Source organism: Hyperoodon ampullatus, assembly GCF_949752795.1.
Source record: "Hyperoodon ampullatus genome assembly, chromosome: 6".
Taxonomy (NCBI): domain Eukaryota; kingdom Metazoa; phylum Chordata; class Mammalia; order Artiodactyla; family Ziphiidae; genus Hyperoodon; species Hyperoodon ampullatus.
Genome location: NC_136919.1, coordinates 56,953,036 through 56,977,444, shown reverse-complemented (window position 1 = coordinate 56,977,444; position 24,409 = coordinate 56,953,036). Strand labels below are relative to the sequence as shown.

Genomic DNA, 24,409 nt, shown 5'->3' with positions numbered 1-24,409 from the left:
GTGAAGTTAGTGTCTAATAGATTAGGTGAGGTTGAGGAGAAAATAGAGAGATGGTGTTATAATACCCAGAAACCGTGTAGTAGTGTCAGAGAGGTGTTTAACATGAGGGTTTCAGTGTGATGTATCTGCCATACTTTTCTGTTTAAGAGAGAGAAAAATCAGAAAACTTCCCAACTCCTAACCTCCCTCTTCTGTGGTTTTTCACTTGTACCGGTTTTCAACCTGGCAACACATTGGAATTGCTGGAAGAGTTTTTAAAAATTACTAATGCATGGGCTCCACTCCTAGCAACCCCAGTATAATTGAAGCCTGGGCATTGGTATTTTAAAAAGAGCTCCACAGATGAATCAAACATGCAACCAGGGTTGAGCACCACTGCTTTATGGCAGTGCATCAGAATTGGCTGGAGAGCTATTTATTAGGTCTGGCTGAGGCCTGAGAATTTATTTTCATTTCTAACAAGTTCCCAGGTGATGCTGATATTGCTGGTAAAGCGGTCCCATTTTGAGAACCACCAAGAAAGCTGTTTTAAAAAATCATTTGGGTGTGACTGATCTTTTTCTTTTTTTAAACATTGCTAGTGCTATATTATTGGGGTAAAAATTAAGATTAAAGAAAAGTATTATGCATATGATTCTTTTTATGTAAAAAAGATAGATGCATCTATATGCTTTGAATTTTTTTCAAATAGCATTTTTAATTTTTAAAAAACTTTGAAAAAGAATAGATACACGTATATGTATAACTGAATCACTTTGCTGTACACCTGAACTAACACAACATTGTTAATCAACTACAAAATAAAATTAAAAGTTAAAAAAATAAAAGAAGAATGAAATAATTCCATTTGCAGCAACATGGATGGACCTAGAGATGATCATATAAGTGAAGTAAGTCAGACAGAGAAAGACAAATATTCTATGACATCCCTTATATGTGGAATCTGAAAAAACAGTACAGGGACTTCCCATCGGTCCAGTGGTTAAGACTTTGCCTTCCAAAGCAAGAGGTGTGGGTCTGATCCCTGGTTGGGGAGCAAAGATTCCCACATGCCTCACAGCCAAAAAACCAAAACATAAAACAGAAGCAAAACTGTAACAAATTCAATAAAGACTTTAAAAATGGTCCACATCAAAAACATCTTAGGGCTTCCCTGGTGGCGCAGTGGTTGAGAGTCCACCTGCCGATGCAGGGGACACGGGTTCATGCCCCGGTCCGGGAAGATCCCACATGCCGCGGAGCAGCTGGGCCCGTGAGCCATGGCCGCAGAGCCTGCGTGTCTGGAGCCTGTGCTCCGCAACGGGAGAGGCCACAACAGTGAGAGGTCTGCGTACCGCAAAAAAAAACACAACACAACAAAAAAAATCTTAAAAAAAATAAAAAATAGTACAAATGAACTTATTTACAAAACAGAAACAGACTCACAGACGTAAAAACAAACTTATGGTTATCAAAGGGGAAGAGAGAGGGGAGAGATAAATTGGGAGTATGGGATTAATAGATGAACACTACTATATATAAAATAGGTAAATAACAAGGATTTACTGTATAGCACAGGAAACTATATTCAATATCTTGTAATAACCTATAATGGAAAAAAATCAAGAATATAGATATATACATATGTATATATGTATAACTGAATCAGTTTGCTGTACACCTGAAACTAACAATAAAAAAAGCCACATCAAAACTTTGTTTAGTACTTCATAGTTTAAAAAGCTAATGAATTTACAATTTCTAGTAGACTTTTTGAACTATTTAAAATAATTTGTTTGTGCTTTTTTCCTTTTTTTTTAAACCCCATTATATGAGGATCCTTCACATTTCAGATCTTTTATTTTATATAGTCTTTTAGGTATCTTAATCGATGTAGCCCAGATAAAAGATTTGTCCTTGTTCAACAGAAATTTCAAGAATTTATAATTTGCAGTTTGTTATTTGATATGGGAGAAATATTTTCTTTTTTCTCACCTTAAGTATACTGGGGAAACACAGAACCATATACTGAGAAAAATGGGGGTAAGTGGGAACAGAGATGGAGAGATAGTGCTTACAGGTTGGGGCAGTGTTAGAGGAAATGGAACCTTCCAGGTTTGGAAAGAGATCAGCAAGAGGAGGAGGTGGCCAGTGATTTCCAAGAATGCAGGAGTCAAGGGGATGGATATGAAAGAGCTACTGGATTGAGAAGCTTGGTCAAAGTCACAGAGCTATTAAATGGCAGAGACTTCTGTCAGATTTGGGTCTCTAAGACCTGGGTTTATTCTCTTTTCTGGAAAAGAATTAGATATAGGAAAAAAAATAGTTCTAATGAGCCAACTCTGCAACAAATGCAGCAAATGATATTTTTATGACAATTCTGAATCTAGATGGTAGTGGTTTTTTTGTAGATATATTTGGATATTAAGAAGGTGTAGTCCTGAAATGACAGCTTCCAATGTGACTTTCTGTTTTTCAGAAACCATCCTCAGCCTTTGATCACTGTGCTTGAACACAGACCTGATTGCTGGCCAGTACTTTTGCAACAGCTGACAACTTTTTTCCAGCAATGCCCTGAAAGGTAATGTAAAATAAAATAAATGAGGAAGATGTATAGTATATGCTAATTTTAGAGTTTTTCTTTAAGCTGCTTTGACTGTAATGTTTTCTCCTGAAGTAAAGAAATGTCTTAGAGCAGGATATAGTTTTCTATTTTCTTTTTAAGAGTAAGAGAAAAAAATCCTACCAGATTTATTGATTGTTGAAATATTGACTATGAGAAAAGCTATTATTAAATAAGCTAAGCATTGGTTAGTTGGGAGAGTTGATTGGAAATATTTGGTAAACTACTACATGGCACATATGGAAGACAGGTTCTTCCCTCTGGAAATTGATTAGTGAGTTAATCTCTCCATTAGAAACCAGTGCCAGTTGGGATTAAGCAGTCCTGCCAACTGGGACCCGACAGCTGCCATATGTGCAGTTAGTTTAGCTTCACCAAGGCCTTCTGCCTTCTGATGGTCCTCAAAGCTTTCTCACATCCTTATTACTATGGCACTGGCTCAGGTGGTCATCTCTTACTGTGATTACTGCCACCTATTCCTAACTGGCATCTCTGCCTCTGATCTCATCCTGTTCAAGGCCATTCTCTAAGCATCCATCAGGGTGATGCATCAAGAGAGCAGATCTTACTGCATCACTCCCTTTCTTAAGTCGCTGCAGCTGTGATTTTCAAACTGCACTTGCAATGTATAGGCTAAGCATGGAAACACCCTCGCACCCCTTCAGCTCTTTTTCTTATAGACTATTTTTTTACGTGTTGATATCTTATGGAAGCTTTCTATTGGAAAACAATAGTTTGGTCTCTGAAATAGTTGGAAAATCCCTGGGCTACAGGATGAAATCTATTATGTCATGCTAGGCTCTGTGTATGATCTGTTTCACCAATTTTATTTTCTCCTATCTTTATCTCATAATTTATGAATTATGTATTTCAGCAATACGCCGACTTGCTTTGGTTCCACACAGGAGACAGTGCTGTTTCCTCGCCTCTGTGCTTTTGCTTATTAGTATCTATCTTACTCTCTTGAATCTCATCCCAGCCCTTTTCTGACTAATACCCTAGCCCTTTCTTGATTAATTTCTCTATTTTAAATCTCTGTTTAGGGACTTGCCTGGTGGTCCTGAGGTTAAGACTCCGTGCTTCCACTGCAAGGGGCACGGGTTTGATTCCTGGTCAGGGAATTAAGATCCTACATGCTGTGTGGTGTGGCCAAAAAACTAAAAAAAAAAATCAAAAAAATCTCTGTTTAGGTATTGTCTCTCCTAGGAAGTGTTTACTTACCACAGGCTGAATTAGGTGTCTCTTTTACATGCTCCCTTAGTAACTTCAGTTGTGATTTCTAACATCATTATACTTACTGTATGGTCTTATAATTATTCTCCTCCATTAACTGTGAAACTTTCTTACTTTCTTGAGGGCAGGGACTGTGTCTCAATATTCTTCATATTAATAATGCCTGGCACATTTTTGGGTGCTTTATAAATGTTGAATTTATATATGTATACACATGAGGCCCACAGATTGGTGGGGCCCAGGCAGTGGGTTGTAGAGTGCCTCCTAAAATATAATATCACTGCATACTTAGTATGTCACACAAGGTCATGATGGGATGGTACCATTGTCCCATGTAATCCAATGCCTGAGTTACATTTACCACACTAGCCACGTTCATGTGTTCTTGCTCTTGAAGGTCTTAGAGTGTCCTATACGTACAGTGTATTAGAACATTGTTTCTGAGTCTATAACTTCAATTTTAGATGGAATTTCCAGGCAGGATATACTGCTACAGGAAATTTTAAAGAGATATAGGGAACCTTGTAATCATCTGCCAGTGATAAAAGTCCATGTAACAATTGAATGAATACCTTAAAATAAACATTATTATCATCCTCTCTTCCCTCACCTAGGACTGCATTTTCAAAGGTAAGATATTAATATTTACTAAAAAAGTCTTTGTTCATCCATGTCAGAAAGCAAAAATAACAAATTTATAAACATTTGTTTAATGAAGTTTCTCTTATTAAATAGATTGGGATACTTTATAAAAGATGTTGCTGCTGATGTGCCATATTTGTTATTAGCTTGTTTTTAGGGTAATCCTTACAAATATCTCTCTTTTCCAATGCTTTAGTTAGTCAGCAAGTAATTAACTTACTTTTTGGTTGTTTCATTTCAAAGGAGTATTATATTGGAATTTGAAAGTAGTTCTTCTAATGATATATGTCCAGATAGTCATAAGGAGAAGAGATTATTAATTGAGTTTGGTTTATTTATGGATAAGCTTTCATTGACTTATTCCTTTCATTTGAATTCTGGAGTGTTAGAGTATACTATCTAGAGCTTTTTAGAAGTTTTAAATTATATTTATTTGCAAGGAATAATTACAGTTGTCTCATTTCTACTTTTGCACTATGAGACTGTTCTTTGCAGGATGAAATTGATCACTCTGCTTGCATTTTCAGCAGACTGTTAGTTTCTTGAGATTTAATTTTAGAGTAAGTTAACTTAGTAGTTTTTACATTGTCATTTAGAAGGTAATGAAGGAAGTTTGGTAATTTAATAAGAATATAAATAGTGATTCACAACTATAGGAAGGAGGCAAAATGTTGTGACAATAGCTTGTATTCTAGTTCTTTCTGTGTTAGGAATTGTTGATTAGAGTAGCTGGGTTCACTTTTGTTTTTTTTTGAAAAGTCTACATGCTGTATAATTCCATTTATATAACATTCTGGAAAATGTAAAACTATAGAGTGGCAAACAGATTAGTACTTTTGAGGGGTTTGTTGGGGGGAGGGAGGGAGGGTTAAAAAGGTGAAGTATAGAGGATTTTTAAGGCAGTAAAAGTATTTCATATGACATTGTAATGGTGGATACATGACACTATGCATTTATCAATACCCATAGAATTTTACAGCACAAAAAGTGAACTTTAATGTATGCAAATATATGTGTGTGTGTGTGTGTGTATCCCAGAAATGGAATGAAAGATCCCAGGAATGAAAAAAGGAATGAGCTACCAAGTCACACAAAGAATATAGCTGTATTACAAATGTGGGAAGAAACCTCGCTGGAGGTGGTAGAGTAGAAAGGTGCTAGCCTAAATGTATGGGTTCATTTTTAATAGAATGTATCAACTGATGTCCTGAAATAGCAGTGTATCTTCGTGCTACATTTTTGGGAGCATGATTCTCCAGTTAAATTCTGCCCTGATTTGTAGAAGGCCTGTGGTGTTAAGACTTCACCATTATAGAACTGAGAATTGGGTAAATTGACAATGATGTCAAGGTCTTTAGGGCTGGATACTTCAAGATTATCTAGTCTAACACATAGTTTTTCAGATGAGGGAACTAAGGAGAGCAACATTAAATGTCTTGCTCAAGGTCACATGGCTAGTGGCAGAGTTGGGCCCAAAGGCTCAGTGTTTTGATTTTCATTACAAGTCTTTTCCCACTGCTTCTCCATCCTTGGTGAACATATATGAAAGCCTTGTGTGTAGATACATGCACAATTGGTTGCATTTTTAAACATCCTTAATCACTTTGGGATTTCAGGTTATCTGTTTTATTATTTCCCTTTTCTCCTTAAGCCCTGTTAATTGCATGTCCCACTGCAGTGATAGTAGATCATCAGGTACCACATAGGAAATGCAAAATCTAAAATCAGGACAGATTAAGCCACAGAGATTTTTTTTTGTTTTTTTTTTAAAGATGTTTGAGGTAGGAGTTTATTAATTAATTTATTTAGTTTTGCTGTGTTGGGTCTTCATTTCTGTGCGAGGGCTTTCTCTAGTCGTGGCAAGTGGAGGCCACTCTTCATCGCGGTGCGCGGGTCTCTCACTGTCACGGCCTCTCTTGTTGCGGAGCACAGGCTTCCAGATGCGCAGGCTCAGTAATTGTGGCTCACGGGCCTAATTGCTCCGTGGCATGTGGGATCTTCCCAGACCAGGGCTCGAACCCGTGTCCCCTGCATTAGCAGGCAGATTCTCAACCGCTGCGCCACCAGGGAAGCCCAAGCCACAGAGATTTTTCAAAAGTATATTGTCCTAGGAAAGCTCAACATTATGCTCCTGATGTCAAATATTAACAGCATCTTGGTAATATATTTCTTGGTATGAACCTTGCATTTCACCTTCAGCATTTCAAAGTAGGAGAAAACTGATAAGCTATTCATGGATGTTTTTGACACCTGGCTAGTATTTATTCTTTGGGGAGTACATTATTAGTGAGAGATGGAGGAACAATGTTTCTTTTTTTTTTTTTTTTTTGTGGTACGCGGGCCTCTCACTGTTGTGGCCTCTCCCGTTGCGGAGCACAGGCTCCGGATGCGCAGGCTCAGCGGCCATGGCTCACGGGCCCAGCCGCTCCGCGGCATATGGGATCCTCCCAGACCGGGGCACGAACCCGTATCCCCTGCATCGGCAGGCGGACTCTCAACCACTGCGCCACCAGGGAGGCCCGGAACAATGTTTCTTAAATCTCTTTTCTGCTCCATATTCTAACCCATACATACATTGTCTACTTGCTTAATCTATGAAACTTTTTTTAGTTTCCTAAAGCGAGTGGTGTGACGAAGCCATATGTTTCATAATTATGAACTCACAAGTCTTTTTGTTTTTTATGGATTGTGTGTTTGTGCTCATGAGAAAAAAAAAAATCCCTCCAGATTTTGAGCATGGATTTCATCAGAGCATGGATTTCATCTGTTTTTGTTTCTTGTTTGGTTTGTAGCACATAGAAGAGTGAATGGTATACTGTAGGAACTCAGAAATTTTGTCAAGCAAATAAATGAATAGATTAAATCTTATCAATTTGGTAACTTTTTAATTTTTATTAATGTTAATGGTGTTTTGAAATCACATTGCTGTGGGATGTATAGTATTATAAAATTATGTTGTCAGGCATAACTCAAATGCCATTTCCTCCAATAAGTATTGCACTTTATACTTTTTTTTTTTTTTTTTCTGATACGTGGGCCTCTCACTGTTGTGGCCTCTCCTATTGTGGAGCACAGGCTCCAGACGCGCAGGCTCAGTGGCCATGGCTCACGGGCCCAGCCGCTCTGTGGCATGTGGGATCCTCCCAGACCGGGGCATGAACCCGTGTCCCCTGCATCGGCAGGCGGACTCTCAACCACTGCGCCACCAGGGAAGCCCTATACCTTTCTTTTAGCAGTTTTCACTTTCTATTCTCTAGTCCAGAAACAGAGCTGATTGTCCCTGTTAGACTATATGCTTCTTAAGGATAGATAATGCCTGGTTCATCTTTGTATCTTATCTAGTAGTAACTTATGTATAATCAATATGAAAAATATTAAAATTGTGATATTTAATCGATGCATGCTAATTGTAAATCCACTCTATAACTTAGTGTAAATGAATCGATTAATTTAATGATTGAGCATCTCTTTGAGGGCCTAGTGTGTACAGTTATTTGGGATACAGCATTAAACAGAAATCCATGGTTCATGCCCTCATTGGCTTATAGTCTGTCAGGGGATGGAGATATTAAATAAATAATGACAATAAAGTCGTTATCCTGTGCAAGCACATAATGGGGATCTGACCAAGGCTAGGTATCAGGCAAGGCCCTCAGGAAGTCATTTTAAAGGGAGAACTGAAAGATGATAGAAATTAGGCAGAGGATGATAGAAATTAGGGAGAAAGGGGAGAGTATTATAGGTAGATGGAACAGCAGGTGAGAAGAAAGCCCAGATGGCTTGATTAGAGATCTGAAAGAAGTTTAGTGTAGTTCAGTGGAGAGTGGAGAAAAGCAAGAAATGAGACTGGAAAGAGGCCAAATTATGAAGTGTTTGTGAATTGGGCTAAGTACTTTATCTAAAGCATAAATTTTTTCAAGCTGATTAATGACATGATCAAATTTTTATATCTGAAAGGTCATTCTGGCATTTTAGTGTCTTTGGACTTGGAGTTATTGGGATGTATTGTAATCTAAATAGATCCAAAACATTTGTAAAGTCTTCCTCCTCTGAGTGGGAAAAACTTAAGAGGAGGGACTTGACAAATTACTTTACCTCTCTCTGCCTCAGTTTCTGTATCTGCATAATGGGATAATAATATTTTTATTTCATAGGGTTGTGGTGAGGATTGATTGAGTTTAAAGGCATAAAGTGCAGTAACTTGCACACTCTGAGAGCTAACAAGTTGATAAGTAAATGTTAACTGTTATCATCATCTTCTTGGGATGTCTGTATGTCTTTGTTTTACATAGGACCTTACCTGTCGAGTTTTTCCAAAAATGCATCCTAACGTCTATAATTCTAAAAAGGTTCTCAGATGATTCTGATATTCACTAAAGACTGGTCCTGGAGATGTAGATGCTATTCTAGTTTGCAAGTAGAGGCCCTCTTAGTCCTGGGTATCAGGCTTGTGGGCTCCAGGTGTTGAGTCATTCTTCCCAGTGTACAAAGAACTGTTTGGCAGGGGTTTAGGTGGGTCATGGTGGAATAGAAGAGTCATGAAAAAGAGATACACTCAGTGGTATCATAGTTTATGATATGTCATGAACTCTAAGTTGATGTTTGACACTTACTTGCTTGGTACTCTGTTTAACTCAGTTACTGGCTTATGCATTCCATGACTTCCTTGCAGATCAGAAGTTTCATGTATCCAAATAATGGCACCGTTTCTATGGTATCTGTATTGTGAACCATCACAGTTACAAGAATATGCTAAACTCCGACTAGCTCTGCTCAAAGTCTTACTTCACCCCCGGGTTCCCTGTGACAAAGAACAACCATCAATATTGGAACAACAGATGCTACAACTGTGTTGCGACATGGTTCCATGTTTGCAGGTAAGGCCTTTCCTCCTCCTTCACTAATATAGCACCAGCATTAGTAAGTGGTGATTGTTATTTTTGTACATAAAATAGAGCCCATGTGATCTGGCAAACAGCTCTAGAAATGCTTGCAGGGTTTTGGAGATGATGAAGGAAACAAATCTAGATTTCACTTTAATATATACAATGTTAACTAAATTCACAGAAATATAAATCAACATAGTCCATTTTAGGATTGGTAGGAATGAAATCTATAAGAAAGACTTCTCAGGGAAAATAATTTTGCATTGAGTTTTTCCTTGTGCTGGAGACTGAGAGGGTTATAAGGAAAAAAAATGTCCTCTTTGTGTAAGTTTGAAAAAAAGGCATCTCTCTGGGCAGATGCAGCCCTAGGGACGCAGGGCTTGACCAGCTGAGTGCTGGCTAGATTCCAGTTTTCACAAGTCCCCTTACAGTATATGTGGTGACCCCGATGGATCCTGCTCTTGGGAAGACCAAAGTCTAGTAAGAGAGCTAAAACAAGTATATATATTTGTATAATTCAAAGTAGATGGATGAAGTATTTTATCCATACAGAGGTATGGATAAAATGCTTAGGGAATTCAGGGGAGAGGTAAATTTGAGCTAATGTCTCTATAACTACAGATTTAAAAAAAATTCCAGTTGCCAGCTTGTTGTGATTTGAGTGTAGTGATTCATTTATCCCATCCCACCATCTAGGTTTGTCGTTTGTCTAGAATCTGAACACCATGCTGCTTAGCTGATGGAGGGAATCTGTGATTATTTTTCAAGGTGATCACTTGAGGTCACAGATGACCTGTTTTAAGTTTGTGTTAGCAAGGAGTCACTAGAGTGACTCTTTTACGGCTCATAAATAGGCTTTCCTATAATCAAGGCAGAGAAAAGTTAATTGAAGTGAATTCTCCTGTGGCTTTTCCAAAGCTTTTGTTTTGTGTGGGCAATAAAGCAATGTATAGGCGGATGTCTTGAACTAGCGTACAGTTTTTCCATACGATGCTTGCATTACCCTGTTCTGTGCTCTTTGGTAGATGTTTGCCTTCATTGTCATCAAACTATATTGACAAGCCTAAATACTTCTGTTAAGTGTGCTCTGTGCAATATTTCTGGAAATCTGTGGCTTGTTAATATAGTCAAGATAGGTGAGGAAAAAAGAGATCCATCATTTGGAACTAATGGGACTAGTGACATAAATACATTTAATAACTTAACAAATCAGCTTTATTGGAATGAAGAATTTGAGAGTTGGGAGGGGTCTTAGTGGCAATGTCATCCATTTTCCCATGGGTTATAGGCACTTCTTATCCTCTCTGAGAGACAACCATCCCACGACTAATTAAATATTTTAGTGATAGGAAGCATGCTATTTTGCAAGGCAGCCATTTATTATTATTTTTTTTAGCAAGTACTTCTCATTGACCTGCATTTTCCTAAGATTACCCATTAGTCCCCCTTCTTCTCAGAACAAAGCAAGATAAGCTTTTTAAAAAGCCCATCTGCATCCTATCTTGTGTTGTTTCTCTCTTCCTTCCTTTTCTTCCCTTTCACCCTTTACTCCCTCCCTCCCTCCTTTCTTTTTTTCATCAGTTTCTTTACTTCTCCACATGAAATGGTTTTGACTTTTCACTGTTATTTGCAAGGAATTCTCTAGTTTATTGGTGTTGAGAATGTGTCACTATGAAATGTTCTTCTTAGAGCTGAATACAGTAGTATAGATGTGGTCTGATCCATACTGAGCGTTTCAGTACCATCATGTTAATTAAAAATTTTTTTCCTGAGAAATAACTGTCAACCCTATTGACCCATAGGTCAATGAGATGATGGTCAGTGAAACTCCTGTTTCTTTTTCTTCTCACTCCAATTGTTCTTCCATTTTGTATTTATGGAATTGTCTTTTTTTGGACTTAACCTGCCTTGAACTTCACTGTTGACTTTGGTCCCAGTAGTTCTTTTTAATTGTGACTTTTGCCATCTCACATATTATTCATTGCACATGTTCTATTTCTACATAAAGAGAAACCATTACTTACAAAGTATTCTTGTTAAGAATTTTGGTAATGTTAAAGATTAGAGAGCCTTTAATGCTAAGTTGCTGAGGTTGTCTTTCAAAAATTTTTTTTATTACGGAAAATTTCAAGTATGTACAAAAAAATGCACTCAAGGAAATATATTGTCAGATAAACATGGGGCTTTACTTTGTTTTAAATTCCTTTCTTGGTGGCCTTTTGCCTTTGCCATTGTATATTTGCAAAAGAATGAAATAATTTAGCTACTGAACTGTTCACATTTATTTTTTATAACTTAAGTATTCTCTGCTGTCTCCTCCCCTTGATCTTTTAATAGTTTTTCTTCTTCTTGTTTGTTCGGAATTAACTTCTCTCTCTGTGTATAACTTATAGTCATTTTGGGTTATTATGGTGGTAACGACTGGTGAAAGGTACAGCTGGTTAACTGTAGGCTTTCCTCTTGATGAATTTAACAGACACAAGGCTCCTGATTGAAGCAGATGGTTCATTGTTTGTAATCTCTGGGAAATGCCAGTGTGTCTGTGAACAGGACCATATCCTTAATACTAACTCCAGAATTTTGATCAGAACAGCTGGGTTTGAATTGAATTGGGATTTTCAAGAGCACCCAAGTCCTTCCTATCTAATACATTAGCCAGCTGAGAAGACACTACCATTTGAATGTCGTCTTTCACTGCATCTGCCAAGTGTGGAAATGATGCTCCCAGTTAAGGTTGTCTGAGCACATTTCGTTCAGATGAAGGGCTTAGTAGTGCAATAGAATAACACGCCAACCCTTTTCTTCCAGGTAGCTATGTTGAAATTATAGAAAGGAGAGTCCATTTGGAGAACTCAAAACCAACTTTAATTAATTTCCTTCAACATGTTGGTACTGTCATGTAATTTGTCTTTAAACATCTGCACTCAGAGTAGTTAGAAAAATAAATGAAAAGAATTTGTGCCAGCCAGCAGTAACAAAAACAGTAGCAAATTGTGTTTTGGTTAGTGACAAAAGGAGAAAGCAGAGTTGTGTGGTTTAACTCTCTCTGAGTTACATAAATTTCTTCATCCCTTTTAAATCTTTATAGGTTTAGAGGAAAACATTTTATTGGTAAAGCTTCTTATATAAGCTAAAATTATCCTTTGGTTTGTGTATTATTTTAATATCACAAGCTTGTTTCTCAAACAGATGAGAGATTTGATACAGACAACAGAAGTGATGCTGTTTATCGAAGAAGTGTATTTAAGCCTTTTGCGTCATCCTGTTTTCTGGAAAATTCAGCTTATCCAGATGACCCTTCAGCTGCTGTGTGTCTGTGAAGTCAGCTTAAACATAACTGGAGAATGCTCATCTTTAATTCACCTTTTAGAGCACAGTGTTGAACTTCTGAAGGAGGTAAGGATAGTAAGAAGTTTTAATGTCAGTTATCACTTAAGTAGGTCTTTTAGTAGCAGGGTGGGTGTGCTCTCTTACTTTCTTGCATATCAAAGGTGTTTTGATCTAATACTATTAGATCATACTAGTAATACATCAATAGTACTACTATCATTTATTATAAAAATGCCTCATTAAATACTCTTTGGAGCATCACTTAAGGGTCTACCACTGTGGTATTTTTTTCATTTGTTCATGTAGAACACAAGCATTGAACACTTATAGGCCACACCCTATAGAAGAATTCAGTTGACCCTTGAACAACTTAGGAATTAGGGGTGCCAATCCTCCACGCAGTGGAAAATACACATATAACTTTACAGTTGGCTCTCCCTATCTGGAGTTCTGCATCCGTTGATTCAACCAACCGCTGATTGTGTAGTACTGTAGTACATATCTATCGAAAAAAATCCATGTACAAGTGGACCTGTGCAGTTCAAACCCATGTGTTATTCAAGGGCCACTTGTACTTAGATGAAAAGGCCATTCTGTGACCTCAAGGGGCTTACAAACATGCAAATAAATAATAGTAGTACAATAAGGTAAATTGCTTGTATGGGGGTATATTTAAAGTTCAGTGGGAGCACAACTTAAGGGAGGTAGGGCATGAGTTCAGATTTGAGGAAGTCTGAGTAGGAGTTTGCTTGGTACAAACCAGAGGCTGGGAAGGCATTCCAGCTGCTGGAACAGCATGTGCCCTGGCACAGAAACGTGAGTGAGCAGGCAGGCATGGCTTGTTCAGAAAAAAAGTGTTGAGTGTTGCCAAAGGATTAAGGTGTAAGAGATAAGGCTGGGCATATCATGAAGGGTCTTCCATACCACACAAATGAGCTTACATCTTATCTTCTAGGCAGTGGCATGCTACGGAAGACCTTTCAGCAAAGAGGTGCCCTCATATTTTTGTGTGTGGAAGATCATTCTGGTGGGAGAGTGGAAGAGGATTTAGAGCAGAGCGACACTAATAGGGCAGGAAGTGAGGAAGGATGTCTTAGACTGCTAGGGCTGCCTTAACAAAATATCACAGACTGAGTGGCTTAAACAACAGAAATTTATTTCTCACAGTTCTGAAGACTAGGAAGTCCAAGATGAGGGTGCTGGCCAATTTGATTCCTAGTAAGGGCTTTCTCTCTTCCTGGCTTGAAGAAGGCTGCTCTCTCACTGTCCTCACAAAGTGGAGGGAGAGCAAGAATGAGGTCTCTATTGTTTCTTCTTATAAGAACACTAATCCTTTTGTTTTAAGGCCCCGCCCTTATGATCTCATTTAACTAATTACTTTCTTACCCCAAATACAGTCAGTTGGCACTTAAGGCTTCAATGTATGTATTTTGGTAGGGGGGATCTCAGTCCATGGCAGGGGCTAATTAGGGAAATTAGAACAGGAAAAGAGAAATATAGGACATTAAATCAATAGGGCTTTGTGGTTGATTACATGGTCAAGGAGAAGGTCCTCGGTAGAGTCTCAGCTTTCTATTTTGGGCAACTGGATGGTGCTGTTCACTTGAGAAATGGTAGCTGATGCTGAAGGGAAGATAATAAATTTAGTTTTAGATATGCTTGGTTTGAGGTATGCATGGGTCGTAGATGGATATATGGTTTTAGAATTCAGGATAGAAGCCTAGGCTAAAGGTATAGACTTGTAAATAGATTTCTACTTTGGGGTGGAAGTTTTAACCGTGGACTTCATGACAGGTCTTGGGATAGAATTCCAGGGGCTGTTAATATTTGGAGTGTACTGATAAAGAGAAGTCTGAGAAAGTACAGCTAGAAGGATTGTATAACAAGCAAAAGAGACAGATGACCATTCCCCCTTTTGAGATACTCCGTCCCATGTCATCTGTCTCAGACATGAAAATCAAGGGAAGGAATTTCTCAAAAAGGGGAATGGTCAGCAGTGTCCTGGGGAGAGGATTTAAGTATGGGATAGGAAGTCCCCTTAGGATCCAGCAAGTAGAAATTTATTGTTCATATTAAAGGAAACAGTTTCAGCAGAGTGATGGTGATAGGAACCAAATTGGAATAAGGGAGTGAATGGTAACTGAGGAAACAGAGAAAGTGAGTGTAGATTTTGGTGGGAGGTGGGAGCCGAGGAAGGCTCAAGTAATCTTTTGTCAGTTTTGTGACTAGCATGGTTTCATGGATGCTGGGACTTTATATATAATATTATATAATGATATATTTGTGTTATATTAATATTGTATATATTATCTAGTATAATAGTAATATATATAGTAATATTAAAAATATAATATACATATTACCTATTAGATATAATAGTAATATATAGTAACACGTAATATATGGTAATATATATGTTATAAATTATATAATTAATATAATAAAATAATGTCATTCCTATTCAGATGTTTATTTATATCAATTATATATAGTTATACCTATTAGATATAGCTCTAATAGATAATATATTGAAATATATTATTATACTAATAATATAAAAATATATAGAAAATATGGATATATAATATTTATAGATAAATAATATATAGAAAATATTATATAGATAATATTATATAGTTAAATTACTTGGAATTGCCTGTCTTAACCATAAATGTAATGTACTTAACAGGTAAATCCCATAATGTTCCTTTGTGTTTGTGTAGATTTATGTGAGTAGTAGACAGTTTTTTACGGCAAACGCTTTGCTATAGCAGTTAGGTGAAACAGACAAGATCTGTGACGTTTATATGCCAGTCAAATTGTTCAGACTAGAGTGCATAAAAATCACTAAGCAGATTTTATTAAAAATGCAGGACTTCCCTGGTGGTGCAATGGTTTAGAATCCTCCTGCCAATGCAGGGAACACTGGTTTGAGTCCTGGTCCGGGAAGATCCCACATGCCGCGGAGTAATTAAGCCCGTGCGCCATAACTACTGAGGCCCGCGCGCCTAGAGCCCGTGCTCCGCAACAAGAGAAGCTACTGCAATGAGAAGTCTGCTCACTGCAAAGAAGAGTAGGCCCCGCTTGCTGCAAGTCCGTGCGCAGCAATGAAGACCCAACAAAACCTAAATAAATAAATAAATAAAATTGATTCTTAAAAAAAAAAGCAAATGCCTAGGGCCTACCCCTAGAAGTATTGAATTGGCAGGACTGTGTGGGGCCCAAGCATCTGCATTTTAAACTAGTACCCTCAAATAATTTTCATAATTTTTTTTTTTTTTTTTTGCATGTAAGGCAAACATCCTTGTAAGCATCAAACAGAGCAAGAAACAGAACTTTTCTGGCCACCCCAGAGGTTTTCCAGGAGCCCAGTCCTAATCACAACCTCCTTTTTCCCCTGACTATCCTGACTTCTATAGTAGTGGCTTCTTTACGTTTCTCTGTAGTTTTACCGCCTATGTGTGTATCTGTACATATCATAATACAGTTTGGGTGTGTGCATGTGTGATCTATCTTTTAGGTAACTTTTACACTAAATATGGTCTCCTTCCATTCCTTTCCCTACCTCTTTTCTTACTGGCAGTTTGTTTACCTATGGAAAAACCTGGCTTATGTGAGCTATGGAGTTTTGTACATCTTGAAATCTGCTGATTGAACCTTGTGGCTCACTTGGACATGTTTCCCAGTTAATCGGTAGTTGGCTATAGAGGCTTGATCAGATTCAGGTTTTTGTTCTGTTTTGTTTGTCATTTCTAAGACTACAGGGAATGGGGTGTTCTTTCGTCAAGAAGCACATAATATATGTTGCTCTTCTTTTTATGATGTTGGTCGCTGTTGATGCTCAGTGCCTAGCTCCATTAATTCATTAGACGTTAAAGAAATGATGGTCTAATTCTGTCTATTCTTCTTCATTTATTAGCTGGAATACTTCTATTAAAAGAAGTATTTGGTTCTATCTACTATTTGGTTATCCAGTAGTAGAGTTTATATAGAAAAGTTAGGATAAATGCTTGACTCTTTCCCTTTACTTACTAATTTCTAAAAGTATTGTGAACTTATAGATTTAAACATATTTGATGCAATTCAATTTCTTACAGATAATGTCTGCATTAAAATTCAAATTGTCCTGTTTTTGGCCAGTAGGAATCTTTTTAAGTTGGCTCTTGAGTCCGACTTTAAAAATATTATTGATTTTTATTTTTGGCTGTGTTGGGTCTTTGTCGCTGTGTGAAGGCTTTCTCTAGTTGTGGTGAGCGGGGGCTGCTCTTCGTTGCAGTGTGAGGCCTTCTCATTGCGGTGGCTCCTCTTGCTGAGGAGCACGGGCTCTAGGCGCGTGGACTTCAATAGTTGAGGTGTGCCAGCTCTAGAGCTCAGGCTCAGTAGTTGTGGTGCATGAGCTTAGTTCCTCTGCAGCATGTGAGATCTTCCTGGACCAGGGATTGAACCCATGCCCCCTGCATTGGCAGGCGGATTCTTAACCACTGCACTACCAGGGAAGTCCCAAAAATATTATTGATTTTAATGTAGAATTACAGAATACTTTTATTTAGAGCAATGAAATGGTATCTGTGGGAGAAGGTCATATTTATATTGTGTCTTCCTTCTGCCCAATATTTTAACAATTTTAGAAGTAAGTAAAAAATATGTAGAACTGTTAAAATACTTGTGTTATGAAATTTCCTGTCCCCCAACTCTGTCCCAGTGTTTCTGAGGTGTAAAAAAAAGCCTAGGAAAATTAATTTGCAAACATATATCCTTTAGGTCTATATACCCTTTAATTTGAAACAAAATGAAGTAGAATAAATCAATCTTATTTAGAGGCTATACCTGTATTCCTATATCACTGAGTTTATTAGCTAGATATTCAATTCAAATATTACATTAACTTTTCTTTTCCTCTTTGTTCTTTTTCTACTTTTATATTGGATTTATTTCATTGTACACTGAAAATGGATGTATTTCTTAGGCTACTTTAGTTTCAGTGTATTTTGTCTTAGTTGAACTATTTTTAGCCTTATTTAAATGATAACTTAAGGTGCTTTCCATTTCAAGCAAAATATATGTACTATTTTTTCTATAAATTTATTTATTTACTTACTTTTTATTTTTTGGCTACATTAGGTCTTTGTTGCTGCATGTGGGCTTTCTCTAGTTGCAGTGAGCGGGGGCTACACTTCGTGGCAGTGCGCGGGCTTCTCTTGTTGCAGAGCATGGGCTGTAGGCACGCAGGCTTCAGTAGTCGTGGCATGCGGGCTCAGTAGTTGTAGTGCACAGGCTTAGTTGCTCCACGGCATGTGGGATCTTCCCGGACCAGGGATGCAACCCGTGTCCCTTGCACTGGCAGGTGGATTCTTAACCACTGTGCCACCAGGGAAGTCCCGAAAAATATGTACTCTTAACAGAAAATGATATCGATTGTGAGGAGACTAGGTAGCTCTCAAAGTGAAGAGTGCTATACATCCCAGCTTTAGTAAGGCTGGAGACCCCTGTTCCCTAATACATTGCTATCAGATGATTCAATCCCACCTATCTTTCTTCACTGTGTATCTCAGTTTACGTTGTCAGATTCCTAGGAAAAATGATCTGATTAGCCCAGCTTGGATCAGTCAACTCTGAGTAGAGGACAGTGTAGGTAGAAAAGCCATGACATGGGATTGTGTGAGCTGGGCTGCCATCTTTGTTGTGTCTGCTTCAGATACCTCTGATGTACCTCTGATGTAGTGTGGACTCCAAGGGTTTGCTGTCATTAAGACTCCTGTGACATCTGTGGTCCAGTATAAAGGCATTTCTTTACTTCTTCAGATAGGCTCTAAGTTAGCCTTGGTTCCCCCAGAAGTAGACCCTAAGTTTCCCTAAAGGCAAAAGCAGAACCTGGGTTTCCACAAATGCAAAGGCTTATGCAACAGGAGTTCATTTGCAGGTGTGATCTCAGGAAGCAGGTGGGAGAGAGACAAGAAGAGTGAAATATGAGAGAGACAATGCAAGTATTATCAAGTTGGCCACTGCTATAAGCAATCAGTTGCTCGATATCACAGAATATGCTGAGAAGTATTATGGAATATGTCTCAGAACCTGCCAGAAGGGTCCAGAATAAAGGGGGAAGCATTTGTCCCTGGGCTTCTATTGCCAATTTGTCAAGCCTATGGGGCTTTAACTTCCCTGTACTTCTGGATCTCTCAGTGGCCTGGGACAGGAAGCAAGAGTTACTACAGCAATAGCTGTAGTATTTGAAGTAGCACACGAGATGTCCAACACAGGCTTTTATTAAAAGAGCTCATTAAGGGCTTCCCTGGTGGCACAGTGGTTGAGAATCCGCCTGCCAATGCAGGGGACACGGGTTCGTGCCCTGGTCCGGGAAGATCCCACATGCCGAGGAGCGGCTGGGCCCGTGAGCCATGGCCGCTGGGCCTGCGCGTCTGGAGCCTGTGCCCCGCAACGGGAGAGGCCACAACAGTGAGAGGCCTGCGTACTGCAAAAAAAAAAAAAAAAAAAAAGAGCTCATTAAATGATACCATTCTCAGGTGTTCATTAAAAATCAGTCAATCACACAAAAAACTTGTAACCTCTCAGAATTGTAAGCAATTTAACATCATCTAGTTTAATCATTTACCATTACTTTTCCTTATTTTTGGCGTCTTGATCCTTAGTTCTTTTCCTTTCACCCTCTGTTCTGAACAGGCCAGTCTCACTTTTCCTGGAGAATGTCATTTCCATTTATGCCTTCATACCTTTAAGTTCCATTCCTTTAAAATGCTTCTAGTGCATTTCAGAACCCTGAGAAGCTACTTTGTGGCCCTTCCAGTGATAGCCTGTGTGAAAAGGCTTTCCAGTGATAGCATTAGTACAAGTAATACTTTGATTTGTCTCTGATCCTCTTGATAGCTAGTAAATTTGAAATGTAAATGACCTTGCTGAGTTTTGCTTATTTGGTTGGTTTTTTTTTTTTTAAATGAACATGCAGAATTTAAATGCAATTGAGCAAAATGGGAAAGAATGGTGTGATGGTGTATACTGGAAAGACATTGGTTTCAAAATGCATTTGTTGTCCTCAAATGGATAACAGTTGCTTCATTATTCTCAACTATATTTCAAAACAGTGAACACATATAGGCCCCAAGATACAAATTGGAATATATTCCATTAAAAAAATCCATACATTTTCTTCTTTTGCTAGTTGTTAAAAGTCCATAAACGAGCACATTAGAAGATTTTGCAGTTTAATTTCACTTTCAGATGGTGTAACTAAGATGTAGATATGCATTTATTAATTTGTCCCAGAGTTGATAGCATTTCCAAAATTGTAACTTCTGTGTGTCAGACTAAGTTGTTTTCTCTCGAGTGTTTAACACATGACTCTACCTCACATTTTCTTTTTTTAATTTTTGTGTTTTTTTTTAATTTTTATTTTTTGCTTGTCCTCATGATTCATAGGTATTTCTGCTCTGCAGGCACTTCTGTAAATTTCAGAATGAAATAATTTTAGCAAAGTGTGCTGGGCCTTTCTTCTTTAGTTCCGTAATACGTTATAATTTTCTTTATTTAGAAACTTCAAGTACTATCTTATGCCACTTGCATTTTACTTATAAGAACTTAATGTACCTATCCTTTTTTTCTTTTTCATTTCATTTTACTTGGTAAAATTAATGACTTTAAGTTTCTATTGTTATTGCTTTGCTATATTTAAATATACTTAATAAATTACTGTAATTTAAAAATAATCTCTGCTTCTCTGGTACTGTTTCTTTTATTATAATAACAAGATTTATTAAAATTTGTTAAGTATAATTTATTATGTAAGTTGTATAGATGAATCATGTCTGTATTAGGTAAGCAGACAATTGAGCTACTTTCCAGAAATGAAATATTCTTAAGTATTTCAGGTAGTGTTCAGTGGTTTGCAAAGATTGATTTTTGAAGACTACAGGTTTTTCCTCTGAATTAATTTGGTTTATAGTTTATTGCTTTTTGGCCAGATATAACATTTTGAATTTATATGTGACTGCTGTGGCCTTCAACAATTCTTCCTTTAATACAGCAGGCTTACTGTAAACTATTTTGTACAATAGGTTTATAATATGTTAAATTTACTCTTCCTGGATACATGTTATAAAGCCTTGGCTCTGGAAAGTTCTTCAACTCTTTACTTTTTTTTTAGGATTTTCCTGTTGAACCAGTCATAATTGGAATAGCTTTACTACTACTACAGACTCCGGCAAGTCAGCAGAAGCCAATCTTAAGTCTAGGTAAATATAAATACACTCACAAGAGTAAAACATAAGTATAATACAAGTATTGGCAGGAGTCACCTGAACTACATTTCTTGCTGTGCTGTAGAAAAAAAGTCCTGTATACTTTGAGTGTCCATTCTGGAATTTTTCTGTTTAGTCATTATCAAATAGAACTTTCTTTTTCTTATCCAAAAAGGTGTTTTGTGCAAGGTTCCATATACCATAATTTCCCAAGTATCTCAGCTGTTCGTTAGGACATTATGATCTAAATCATATAGCAGTGACATTGGTAAATATTTTGAAGGGCATGCCAGCTTATTCACACTGGCAAACAGAATCAATAGCATAAAACCCTTGAAGGAAAATAAGTGTTTAGCGTTTGCATTTGTTTTTTTGTTTTTTGTTTTTTTTTATTATTATTATTTTTTTTTTATTAGTTTCTGCTTTATAACAAAGTGAATCAGTCATACATATACATCTGTTCCCACATCCCTTCCCTCATGCATCTCCCTCCCTCCCACCCTCCCCATCCCACCCCTCCAGGCGGTCACAAAGCACCGAGCTGATCTCCCTGTGCTCTGCGGCTGCTTCCCACTATCTATCTACCTTACGTTTGGTAGTGTATATATGTCCATGCCTCTCTTTCCCTTTGTCTCAGCTTACCCTTCCCCTTCCCCATATCCTCAAGTCCATTCTCAAGTAGGTCTGTGTCTTTATTCCCGTTTTACCCCTAGGTTCTTCATGACATTTTTTTTTTTTTAAATTCCATATATATGTGTTAGCATACGGTATTTGTCTTTCTCTTTCTGACTTACTTCACTCTGTATGACAGACTCTAGGTCTATCCACCTCATTACAAACAGCTCAGTTTCGTTTCTTTTTATGGCTGAGTAATATTCCATTGTATATATGTGCCACATCTTCTTTATCCATTCATCCGATGATGGACACTTAGGTTGTTTCCAGCTCCGGGCTATTGTGAATAGAGCTGCAATGAACATTTTGGTACATGTCTCTTTTTGAATTATGGTTTTCTCAGGGTATATGCCTAGTAGTGGGATTGCTGGGTCATATGGTAGTTCTATTTGTAGTTTTTTAAGGAACCTCCATACTGTTCTCCATAGTGGCTGTACCAATTCACATTCCCACCAGCAGTGCAAGAGTGTTCCCTTTTCTCCACACCCTCTCCAGCATTTATTGTTTCTAGATTCCTTGATGATGGCCATTCTGACTGGTGTGAGATGATATCTCATTGTAGTTTTGATTTGCATTTCTCTAATGATTAATGATGTTGAGCATTCTTTCATGTGTTTGTTGGCAGTCTGTATATCTTCTTTGGAGAAATGCCTATTTAAGTCTTCTGCCCATTTTTGGATTGGGTTGTTTGTTTTTTTGCTATTGAGCTGCATGAGCTGCTTATAAATTTTGGAGATTAATCCTTTGTCAGTTGCTTCATTTGCAAATATTTTCTCCCATTCTGAGGGTTGTCTTTTGGTCTTGTTTATGGTTTCCTTTGCTGTGCAAAAGCTTTGAAGTTTCATTAGGTCCCATTTGTTTATCTTTGTTTTTATTTCCATTTCTCTAGGAGGTGGGTCCAAAAGGATCTTGCTGTGATTTATGTCATAGAGTGTTCTACCTATGTTTTCCTCTAGGAGTTTGATAGTTTCTGGCCTTACATTTAGGTCTTTAATCCATTTTGAGCTTATTTTTGGGTATGGTGTTAGGGAATGATCTAATCTCATACTTTTACATGTCCCTGTCCAGTTTTCCCAGCACCACTTATTGAAGAGGCTGTCCTTTCTCCACTGTACATTCCTGCCTCCTTTATCAAAGATAAGTTGGCCATATGTGCGTGGGTTTATCTCTGGGCTTTCTATCCTGATCCACTGATCTATCTTTCTGTTTTTATGCCAGTACCACACTGTCTTAATTACTGTAGCTTTGTAGTATAGTCTGAAGTCAGGGAGCCTGATTCCTCCAGCTCCGTTTTTCGTTCTCAAGATTGCTTTGGCTATTCGGGGTCTTTTGTTTTTCCAAACAAATTTTGAAATTTTTTGTTCTACTTCTGTGAAAAATGCCAGTGGTAGTTTGATAGGGATTGCATTGAATCTGTAGATTGCTTTGGGTAGTAGAGTCATTTTCACAATATTGATTCTTCCAATCCAGGAGCATGGTATATCTCTCCATCTATTTATATCATCTTTAATTTCTTTCATCAGTGTCTTATAATTTTCTGCATACAGGTCTTTTGTCTCCTTAGGTAGGTTTATTCCTAGATATTTTATTCTTTTTGTTGCAATGGTAAATGGGAGTGTTTTCTTGATTTCATTTTCAGATTTTTCATCATTAGTGTACAGGAATGCCAGAGATTTCTGTGCATTAATTTTGTATCCTGCTACTTTACCAAATTCATTGATTAGCTCTAGTAGTTTTTCGGTAGCATCTTTAGGATTCTCTATGTATAGTATCATGTCATCTGCAAACAGTGACAGCTTTACTTCTTCTTTTCCAATTTGGATTCCTTTTATTTCCTTTTCTTCTCTGATTGCTGTGGCTAAAACTTCCAAAACTATGTTGAATAAGAGTGGTGAGAGTGGGCAGCCTTGTCTTGTTCCTGATCTTAGTGGAAATGGTTTCAGTTTTTCACCATTGAGGACAATGTTGGCTGTGGGTTTGTCATATATGGCCTTTATTATGTTGAGGAAAGTTCCCTCTATGCCTACTTTCTGCAGGGTTTTTATCATAAATGGGTGTTGAATTTTGTCGAAAGCTTTCTCTGCATCTATTGAGATGATCATATGGTTTTTCTCCTTCAACTTGTTAATATGGTGTATCACATTGATTGATTTGCGTATATTGAAGAATCCTTGCATTCCTGGAATAAACCCCACTTGATCATGGTGTATGATCCTTTTAATGGGCTGTTGGATTCTGTTTGCTAGTATTTTGTTGAGGATTTTTGCATCTATGTTCATCAGTGATATTGGCCTGTAGTTTTCTTTCTTTGTGACATCCTTGCCTGGTTTTGGTATCAAGGTGATGGTGGCCTCGTAGAATGAGTTTGGGAGTGTTCCTTCCTCTGATATTGTTTGGAAGAGTTTGAGAAGGATGGGTGTTAGCTCTTCTCTAAATGTTTGATAGAATTCGCCTGTGAAGCCATCTGGTCCTGGGCTTTTGTTTGATGGAAGATTTTTAATCACAGTTTCAATTTCAGTGCTTGTGATTGGTCTATTCATATTTTCTATTTCTTCCTGAGTCAGTCTTGGTAGGTTGTGCATTTCTAAGAATTTGTCCATTTCTTCCAGGTTGTCCATTTTATTGGCATAGAGTTGCTTATAGTAATCTCTCATGATCTTTTGTATTTCTGCAGTGTCAGTTGTTACTTCTCCTTTTTCATTTCTAATTCTACTGATTTGAGTCTTCTCCCTTCTTTTCTTGATGAGTCTGGCTAATGGTTTGTCAATTTTGTTTATCTTCTCAAAGAACCA

At 37.6% G+C, this 24,409-nt stretch overlaps 1 protein-coding gene across 3 annotated transcripts in view; it reads left to right on the top strand.

Annotated features, from left to right (window-relative positions):
* Positions 1–24,409, top strand: part of FOCAD (focadhesin) — a gene marked incomplete at its 5' end in the record, with an annotated part of 286,040 nt that overhangs the window by 43,857 nt on the left and 217,774 nt on the right. For all 3 annotated transcript variants that reach the window (XM_079706945.1, XM_079706946.1, XM_079706947.1), the window contains 4 exons: positions 2,459–2,560; positions 9,150–9,354; positions 12,553–12,759; positions 20,849–20,936. In XM_079706945.1, the coding sequence (XP_079563071.1) occupies positions 2,459–2,560; positions 9,150–9,354; positions 12,553–12,759; positions 20,849–20,936 (602 nt within the window). The remainder of the gene's footprint in view (positions 1–2,458; positions 2,561–9,149; positions 9,355–12,552; positions 12,760–20,848; positions 20,937–24,409) is intronic.